Source organism: Diospyros lotus, chromosome 4 (assembly GCF_014633365.1).
Source record: "Diospyros lotus cultivar Yz01 chromosome 4, ASM1463336v1, whole genome shotgun sequence".
Classification (NCBI taxonomy): domain Eukaryota; kingdom Viridiplantae; phylum Streptophyta; class Magnoliopsida; order Ericales; family Ebenaceae; genus Diospyros; species Diospyros lotus.
In genome coordinates this window covers 40,777,178-40,787,496 of record NC_068341.1, presented here as the reverse complement: position 1 = coordinate 40,787,496, position 10,319 = coordinate 40,777,178, and the positions used below count along the sequence as shown (strand labels likewise).

Genomic DNA, 10,319 nt, shown 5'->3' with positions numbered 1-10,319 from the left:
TGTTTTTTAACATAAAAGAGCCAAACACACAAGCCAAAAAAAAAATCCAACAAATGTCATCGGATGAAGATTCACACAATCAAAACCTACCATTAGAAACATCAAGTAAAAGGAATTAACATACGCAAAAATAGGCCAAATTTTACGGTTAGATTTTCGTATATCTAATTTTTAATTTTTGATCAAAAAAATGCACTTTCAGTCACCACTGACCATGATAGCCGGTGGTTTTTGGTGATCAACGACAACCACCCGACACCCTTATCCCCATCGACCAACATACCAAAAAATCAGCAAGATCGAACGACCGAATCTCCATAGATCTAATCTTAAATTTTCGGTCAAATCTGATTTATGGGTAGGCAAGGTGGAGGAGACGCGGTGGAAAGAAAGAGAGAGAGTGACACGGTACGAACGGTGGTGGCTAGAGCGACGGCGGTGCAAGCAACGATGCTGGAGCAACATATGGCGATCGGGGGTTTCTATGGCCAGCAGATAGGGAACACAAACAACTGGTGGGACTGGAGAGATCTAAGGGTACGAACGGCATTGGCCGGGATAATGATAGTGCGAGCAGCGTTGGCGGGGACAGTGATAACAATGGTAGGTTTCTCTCTCCCAGCCAATCTGCTGATTTTTGGGTAAGAGAAAGAGATGGGGGGTTGAGAGAGGGAGAGTCGAGAAAGAGAGAAAGGAAGAGAAAGAGACAGAAGGAGGGAAAACAATGGACAAGTAAACAGGCTTAGAAAGGTAAAAAAATTTAAAAAAAAGTTATAAAAACTTTTGCTACTAACAGCAACGTTGCCCCAATTACATGGGGTGTACAAAATCAAACTTAGCTATAAATATTCCAAGTTGATGCCAAAAAGGATCAGAAATGGGTGACTAACTCTAAGCCATGTGTCAATATCTCATTGGTCCATTACATATTTTTATTAAATATATTAGAATGTTAATTGATTAATTTTTTAAATTATTTAAAAAAATACTACTTCTTTCAAATATTTTAACGTAGTGTGACAAACATATCACAAGTTGAGCAAGTTTGAAATTGGACTAGCAAAACTAAATTAGCTTGTGAATCTTTTTCAAAAAAAAAAACAAGTTTGGCTAAGAAAAAAGTTCAAAGAATGTCTAAATCAAACACATTCTAAATAAAAGTTTAGTGGTACTTCGGGGTAAGTATCTAAAGTTTAAGATTATAACTAGGGGCGAATTTAGGGGGACAGGCACGGGTTGCAGCCCCCCAACTTCAGCTCTCTCCCAGATTTATAAAGTAAATTTGGCCCATTCTGGAGAAGAGGGCTGAAATTGCTTATTGATCTAGGGGTTAGCCATTCCCCAGATCTGTTCTTAGATCCGCCCCTGATTATAATATTATTAATAACAAAATGAGTGTTGTGACTAACTTTGAAAAGTTACAAAATTAATTAAGTTAATTTTAAAGTTCAATGGAATATGAATTTTGGTGTAGTAGTATAATTGGTTTTATGTTAAAAGTGAGAAGTCATGAGTTTAAATTTTGTTCACATTATAAGCATTTAATCTTTTCGGGGTTGTCTAAGCTGGTGCTTGTTATGATTTTTTTCACTAAAATTTATGGGCCCCATTTAGTTTTAGAAAATAGTTTTAAATTTTCAATTCTAATTTTATAACTAATTATTCTCTAAAGTTGTGTTTCAAAAATAATATCTTTTACTTCAAAACATGTTTTGGATATTTTTTTAGTTCATAATATAGTCTCAAAAAATTAAAAAATTAGATTTTTTTTTATTTTCTAATTAGAGATTCAATCATTCAATAAAATAAAAATTAAAAAAAATCCATACCTATTACGAGTATTTCTCGCTCTACTCTGTGTAGGCTGGACCTAATGCACTGATTCGGCCCAAATGCTCAAGGCCCAGTAAACATCGAATTGAGCTCATTAAAGCGAGCTCGCATAATGCTGAATCTCAGGCTCAAACGTTGGGACCAAGCGAGCTCCCGGTAATGCCTCTAACTCATCAGCGTATTCGAGCAGACTCCCAACTATGTTTTGGGCGAGCTCCCAGCAATCTCTGGAGCTCATCGACTCAGCCCGTTAGCTCGCATTATTGAAGGGGGATATGTCGTGGTATATCAGCAGGCCAAAGGCCGCCCCGGCTGGACCATTCAGGCCCATTTTCTCAGCCCATTTGGCAGACCCATGCCAGTCTCATCCTGGCCCTCTCGCAACAACATCATTACAGCCGCACCTGGGTTTTCGGGCGGCCACCTCAAATCCAATCCACATTAATGGCGAATCTCATCCACATTAATAAAGGTATCGTCAACACTTTACTGCAGCAGAGACGCCCCCGCCGACTATTCTATCTCATCATCTATACAAGTATGGAGCATGCAGAATGGCTTCTTCTCATATATATATCAACCAGTCCTCTTCAAGGCCAAGGTATGAATTCTTTTACGTCAACTTGCGAACACTCAAAAAAACATTTCCTTACTCGCTCACTAACTTGAGCTTCGGAGTACCCTGCAAGGACGAGCCAACGGCTTAGCAAATCAAACCAGAGACTTCCTTATTCCCCTTTCAGATCCACCGCATCAGTGCGGGCCAACGAATTTTCGTCGACCAATTCCGAACATCGACAATACCTAAGCAAATCTTATGTGTTTTATTGTACACTCAATTTTACTACATTACACATTGTCAACTCATAAATATTCTTATATTTTGTAATTTAATAAAGTGTTCGATATGATTAAAATGAGTGTGCATTATGATATACAAACTCTATTACAAATAACATATAGTTCAATTTATGAAGTCTTATACTTGTAGCAAAAGCAATGGGGCTCGATCTCTTGAAATTCATATCAACGTAAGTTCTTCAAATTAACTTACATCGATGACAGGAGCAATGGGGCTCGATCTCTTGAAGTTCATTCTGATTCAACGGTCGTCGTGCACCATGTTCAAGTTGGGTTCTTTTTTGTCTTCTCATTTATATGAAGAGTTGATCGTCCAGAACCAGAAGCTCGACTTGTATGGGCCTTAAAGTGGGCTAACAAGTTATCCACATATTGGTCTTGTAAAACCCTGTCCCCAAACTGACCCTTCATTTCCCGGACCTTATCCTTGAAAATCTGTCCCCCTTCCGCAACCATCACCAGCCTGAGTGAGTCGGCCACCGAGTCTCTGGTGAACCAGCCGTCTCGCTCGTCTCTCGGCACCGAGTACGCCATCTTCTTCTCCTCCAAAACCCTAGCCACCAGCCCCGAGTCCGACAACCCCGTCAACAGAACCAGCGGCTTTCCCAACTGAACCGCTTCCACCACCGAGCTCCACCCCGAGTGGCACAGGAACCCACCCACAGAGTCGTGACTCAGTATCTTCAGCTGCGGCGCCCAACTCCTCCACACCACCCCACGCCCCTTGGTTCTCTCCTCGAACCCCTCCGGCAACTCGGAGACGCTGCCTCCCTGCGAATTCAGAACCCAGAAGAATGGCAACTCCGATAGCTCCAGGCCCAGAGCTAACTCGGCGAGTTCGGGTTGACTCAGCTTTGCCTCGGTCCCGAACGCGACGTAGACCACTGAGCCTGGAGGCTTCGTGTCGAGCCAGTGTTTGATCGTTTGCCATCCTTTGTCTTTCCCGTCGTCGCCCATGGGTACCGGTGGAGGAAGCAGGCCGACGGGAATCACCGGTTTCGAGTGAATCTGTCCGAGGAAGGTTATCCATTCAGATTCGAACTCGTAACAGCTTCTCAACACCACCAGGTCGCAGCCTTCGATGCCGGCTCCGACGCGATAACGAACTGAAACGAAAATGTAAATTCTTCCACACATTCTAAAAAATAAAAAAAAATAAAAAGACAAATTCCGTCGATGCCATTTTTGGTTTGACAATTTGCTTCCATTACAAAATTTATCCTCTATTTCAATTACAAAATTATCCCAATTTGCTACCCATTTTCTTATGATTCTTTCTTATATTAATTTTTTCTCTCTCTTACTCACGTTGTTCGCCTCGTCGTAGCCGTCGTAGTTAAGTGGCCGCCATCAACACTTTTGGTCCTTGTTCCAACCACCACTGACGCCTCCATCTCTTTCCCTCTCTTTTCTCGTTCTCACTATAATGCGCCACTCCCAATCCATCTCCTTCTCTCTATCTCTTCTCGTTCTCATTATCGTGCGCCACTGTTCCTAATCGTTCTAATAGGATGATGTATATTTATTTTTAATATTTATTATTATTTATTATACTAGTGGATAACCCATGCGATGCATGGATATTGTAAAAAAAAAAATCGTTAAAGCGAAAATTGTATAATTTAGTAGTTACAATAAATAAAAATTATAATAAAAAAGTAAAAATTAAATAAAATAATTATGTTACAATCATGAGAATACAACAAAAGAATTACAAATTTTAAAAGATTTCCTTATATACATTCAAGGGTAGACGAATAATAAAAAGCACATAACTCTATCTCGAAACCATGTAAAAAATAAACCTAAATTAACATGTAATACAATAAGCAATGCGTAAAAAAATACAAAAATTACACGATAACAGGAAAAAAAAAAGAATAAACGATAATCAATCTCTTTATTCTAAAATATGTATTCAATGGTAGACGTTTTTATTTTTAATTTTCACATGTATTTGTCTCATATGTGTGTACCACACGAACTCTCAAGGCCTAATTTTTCCTAGTTGCATTCATATCACTCACTTGACATAATAGTGGTACTATGTTACATCAGAAGACCAAACTGGATAAAAAAAAATAGTTAAAATTTACTAAATAAAAATAAAGAATAAGAGAAAATTTAAGAAGAATAATTGAGAAAGGAGAAGAGAGGAAATGGAAGTGTTGAACGGGAATGAAGAGGAAGAAAAGACAAATATTTGTTTTCTTTTATTAATTTTTCTTCCTTCAAATTCTCCAATTTCTCTCAATTTATCAAATCACATGTCACCATTAAGTTTCCCTTTTTTTCCCACGCTTTGCCACACAATCTGAATCTTACTTAACATAATTTTCAAAACACAAATTTAATTTGTATTTAATTTCTCCAAATCCAACATATAGCACATCTTCGGAGTAGACCAATGGGAAAAAGGAGAATTAAATAAATGACAATAAACAATTAAGTTGTGTTATATGTATTTCCCGCATCACCCCGCATGAGCCAGACTCAGTCCGATAGACCGGCCCAATCACCCGAGGCCTAGAAGGCCCGGACGACCTCGTCAAGGAAGGTCCAGCCTCCACCAAAGATCCGGAACTCGTAAAGCGAGCATATGGCGAGCTCCCGGTAATCCCCCAACGAGCTCGGAGCAATCGACTAACGAGCTCCTGAAATATCCTCCAGATCGCTGGACCATCCAGGTCGCTCGCCTAAAACCTCTAGCTCGCATGAGCGGCAAAGCTGCTGAGAAGTCAGAGGTAGGGTCCGATCACTTTATCTGTAACAGCCCATGCCCCTCGTAATGAGGATCCCACTCCCGGTCTTGCGAAGGCGGTAAGAACTATTTGTCCCCCATTATACAAACACTGTATTTTTATATATTATCTAGATTGTAAAAGCCCCTCAAGAAAAATGGAAATAAAAGAGACCATGAGGGGCAAGAAAAGGAGAACAAGAAAAACATAATGAGATACCGCCACTCTGGGAGAATGATCAGATGGCGGCCGTGGACTAGGCATCGTTCTGGCCGAACCACGTAAAAGATTCTGGTGTACACGCTTGGAACGTCGGGGGGAGGGGTTTTCTTCCTTCCTTCTCGGTATTTTTGGATTGACTCACCGCAACCCAAAACGAATCACGGTCGGCCGAAATCAAACGTCGACATTTTGGCGCTAGAGGAAGGGGCCGCTCTGATCAATAGCCATGGCTAGAGGAAGGATACTAGAAGTTCCAAGGCAGCGGTCGACCCACCTGAAAATCACCACTACCGACCACGAGACCTACCACCAAATGGAGGACCCATTGCCCCGACAGCCGATACTCCTTTGCCGCCGCCCGCCGGAGACGCTCCCGGCATACCACCACGGGTCCCTGTCCAGCCTACTGTCCAAATCACTGGGACAGGGACGATCCGGGACTGGCAGCAGCGCCAGGAAGCATTGGAGAATACGGTAATGCAACTCGCTGACGCGGTCAGAATTCTGGCCCAAGCTCAAGCACGGGCTGTCCATGACCCACCGGCGTCGCCTCGCAGGGTCCGCCAACCGCGGGAGGAGAGACACCCACCCGCGGAAGAAGATATCAGGGATAACTATCCGTCCCCAATTCACCGCTCCCCAGTCCGAGAAAGAAGCAGGCGATCGCAAGCCCAGCAATCAGTAGGACCGGACTCAACTGTGGAAGAGCTGTATCAGAGGGTGCGACAGCTGGAGGAACGACAAGGAGTCCGCAGCCAGAATAATGGCCGTGGGGATAGGACGCCGTTCGCCAGAGAAATTGAGCTCGAACCCCTGCCCCGGAGGTTTAAGGTCCCGAGCATGCCACAATATAATGGGGACAGCGACCCCTATGATTACCTGGATGCGTACAACGTGCAAATGGATCTACAGACAACCAGCTCGCTGGCTAAATGTCGCGCCTTCCCAGCAATCTTAGGAGACATCCCCCGAGCTTGGTTCAGGAGCCTTCCGCCTAATAGCATCAACAGCTGGGAGGAGTGCCAACAGAGGTTCCTTAACCAATACAGGGCTCTAAGGAGGCAGCTCGCGCCACCTTGCCACCTCGCCACCGTATTCCAGAAAGCAAACGAACCATTAAGGGATTACATCGCCAGGTTCAGGCGCGAGGTGAGCAACGTCGAAGATCCCTCGGGTGAAAGTATCCTAACAGTGATCTCCGCCGGCCTCCGAAAAGACGGAAAGCTCTACGAGAGCATCTACCGAACCCCGGTCAAAGACCTGGGGGAATTCTATGAACGAGCTTCCAAGGAAATCCGATGAGAAGACGCCTTCGGGACGAAGAAGCCCGTCGGGTCGAGAGAAGAAGTTGGGGGCTCCAGCCAGAATAAGAGAAGGCACAACGGAGACGCCGGAAGAGAAGCTCGGGGGGAGCGCTCGAGCAATGAAGTGTTCAAGCGAGCTCGGAAGGCAGAGGGAGACGAGCGACCTCATAGATCACAGCACTTTGACAGCTACTGTGCCCTGTCAGACCCCCAGGAAAGGATCTTCGCCATCGAAAGGAACAAAGAGGAATTCGGGAAGCCCAACCCGTTAAGAACCCCAAACAAATTCCGAAACAAAGAAAAATTTTGCGCGTACCACAACGAGGCGGGTCACAACACCTCGGAATGCTGGGCCCTAAGGGACGCCATCGAAGATCTGATAAGAAGAGGTCGCTTGAAAGATTACGTGGTGCGGCCGACTAATCAACCAAGCCAGCCACCTGTACAGCAGCAGCCTCCCACCGATGATGACGAATCACCGGCTGTACGAACCATCTACACGATCCATGGCGGGCCCCACCTCGCTGGATCCTCCCACAAATCCCGCGACAAATACATACAAGAAGCCAACCATGTCTTGCTAGCGAGATCGGGCGAACAGCCGGTTCCCGCGAAGCGGCCTAGGGGTAACCCGATCCCAGAGAAGATGTTTTTCTTGGAAGAAGACGCCAGAAACGTCCATTGGCCGCACAACGACGCACTCGTTATACGAGCCCAGGTCGGCAACTCCGAAGTGCGAAGGATAATGGTGGACACGGGCAGTTCGGTAAATGTAATGTACAGAGCATGCTTCGATCAGATGGGTTTGGGACCGGAACAGTTGAGTTCGTCCCCAGAGCCACTCTATGGGTTCACGGGAGACGCAGTGATCCCCATCGGTCGGATCAGCCTTCCCCTCACCATCGGGGATGCGAACCGCCAGGCCACTACTTTGGCAGAATTCCTAATAATTGACTGCCCCTCAGCATACAACGTCGTACTCGGAAGGCCGGCGATGAACGACCTGGATCTGGTCACCTCAACCAGGTCGCTTACGGTGAAATTCCCGACCCCCGACGGTGTAGGGTGTGTACGAGGCGAGCAGCACCTCGCAAGACGTTGCTATGAGGACGCCCTGAAAATGGGAGCGAAGGGAAAGAAAGTAAATATCATCGCAAAAGTCGGCCCGCGATCAACCGGCCGATGGGAGGACCTGGATCCACGCGAGGTCGACTGCGAAAAGCCCACCGGTCCCATGGAAGAGCTCGAAGATATCTCAGTCGGCGAGGCAGACGAGGAAAGGCACCTCAAGCTAGGCAAGAGTCTAGCCCCCGAGGTAAAATCCCAACTTACAGATTTCCTTAAAGCTAACCTTGATGTGTTCGCATGGAACCACGAAGATATGGTGGGAATCGCCCCAGAAGTCATGTCACACAGGCTCAACGTAGATCCAGGCTACAGGCCAGTGCGCCAGAAGAGGAGGCCAATGACTCCGGAGCGTTATACCGCTCTTAAAGAAGAAGTGGACAAACTCTTGGCTAATAATTTCATCAAGGAAGCCCACTATCCGGTCTGGGTGGCCAACCCGGTCCTAGTAAAAAAAAAAAACGGGAAGTGGAGGACCTGCATTGACTTCACCGACCTGAACAAGGCCTGTCCTAAAGACAGCTTTCCCCTCCCCAGAATCGATCAGCTCGTGGATGCAACGGCTGGTCACCGCCTCCTCAGTTTCATGGATGCCTATTCAGGCTACAACCAAATCCCCATGAACCCCACGAACCAAGAGCACACCTCGTTCATAACCGACCGGGGGCTCTATTGTTACAAGGTCATGCCCTTTGGATTGAAGAATGCTGGCGCGACCTACCAGAGGCTGGTCAATACGATGTTCGAAACACTGATCGGAAAAACCATGGAAGTATACGTTGACGACATGCTGGTAAAATCCGAGCAAGTGACGGACCACGTTTCCGATCTAAGAGAAACGTTTGGAGTCCTCAGGAAATATCAGATGAAGCTCAACCCGCTCAAGTGCGCCTTCGGTGTGGCCTCCGGAAAATTTCTTGAGTTTATGGTAAACAACAGAGGCATTGAAGCCAACCCAGACAAAATTAAGGCTCTGCTCGACATGAGGTCGCCCATAAGAAAGAAGGAAGTGCAAAGCCTCAATGGTCAGGTCGCGGCTCTGAGCCGTTTCATTTCAAAGGCAACTGACAAGTGTGCCCCGTTCTTCGAGCTTCTAAAAAATGAGAAAGACTTCAGATGGACAGAAGAATGCGAGTTCGCATTCCAACAACTAAAGGAGTACATGGGACGGGCCCCACTGCTCGCCAAACCTAAGGAGGGAGAGAGGTTGACCTTGTACTTAGGAGTATCCCAACAGGCTCTCAGCGCGGCCCTCGTTCGGGGGGAAGAAGGGGTGCAGCACCCCATTTATTACGTCTCCAAAAGCCTAATCGATGCAGAAACAAGGTACGCACCAATCGAAAAATTAGCTTACTGTCTAATAGTGGCATCAAGGAAGCTGCGACCCTATTTTCAAGCTCATGAGATCAAAGTCCTGACCAAATACCCATTGAAACAAATCCTCCAAAAACCGGATACCTCAGGCCATTTACTAAAATGGTCTATTGAGCTCGCTCAGTTCGACATAAAGTACAAACCAAGGACGGCGATAAAGGGTCAAGCGTTGGCAGACTTCATTGCCGAGTTTACTGGGCCAATTGACGAGGAGCCGGAAAACCTGAAAGGACCGTCCTGGGAACTATACGTCGATGGATCATCGAACGAACAAGGAGCGGGAGCCGGGGTTATGCTAATAAGCCCCGAAGGTCACAAAATCCTCTGCGCCCTGAGGTTCGGTTTTTTAGCCACCAATAATGAATCCGAGTATGAAGCCTTATTAGCAGGACTCCGCCTGGCAAAGGAAATACGAGCTGAATTCTTGGAGATCTTCAGCGACTCTCAACTAGTTGTCAACCAGGTGTGGGGAGAATACCAGGTCAGAGACACGAAGATGGCAGCATACTTACAGAAGGCACGCGAACTTTTAGCCACTTTCGAAAAATATGAAATGCATCAAATCCCCCGTTCCCAGAACTCTCATGCGGACGCTCTGGCTCGCCTAGCAACTGCCCGGGACGCAGAATTCTTGGGGGACATACCTGTCGATTTTTTGGCCACCCCGAGCACAGAACAACGAGATGAAACGCTACTGATCACGGTGCCCCAAAACTCATGGATGACCCCCATCTTGGAATATCTGCAAGACGGGAAACTACCGGAAGACAAGCTGGAAGCACGTCGCCTGCGAGCTCAAGCCGCCCGATATTGCATCTACGATGAAAGACTGTACAAGAGGGGATTCTCAGCCCCACTC

At 46.0% G+C, this 10,319-nt stretch overlaps 1 protein-coding gene across 1 annotated transcript in view; it reads right to left on the bottom strand.

Moving 5' to 3' along the window:
* Nucleotides 1–2,943: 2,943 nt before the first annotated feature.
* The window catches only part of LOC127799045 (UDP-glycosyltransferase 91A1-like), a 37,949-nt gene continuing 30,573 nt past the window's right edge, over nt 2,944–10,319 (bottom strand). The window contains exon 2 of the mRNA XM_052332749.1: nt 2,944–3,800. Within this exon, the coding sequence (XP_052188709.1) occupies nt 2,959–3,800 (842 nt within the window). The 3' untranslated portion in view covers nt 2,944–2,958. The remainder of the gene's footprint in view (nt 3,801–10,319) is intronic.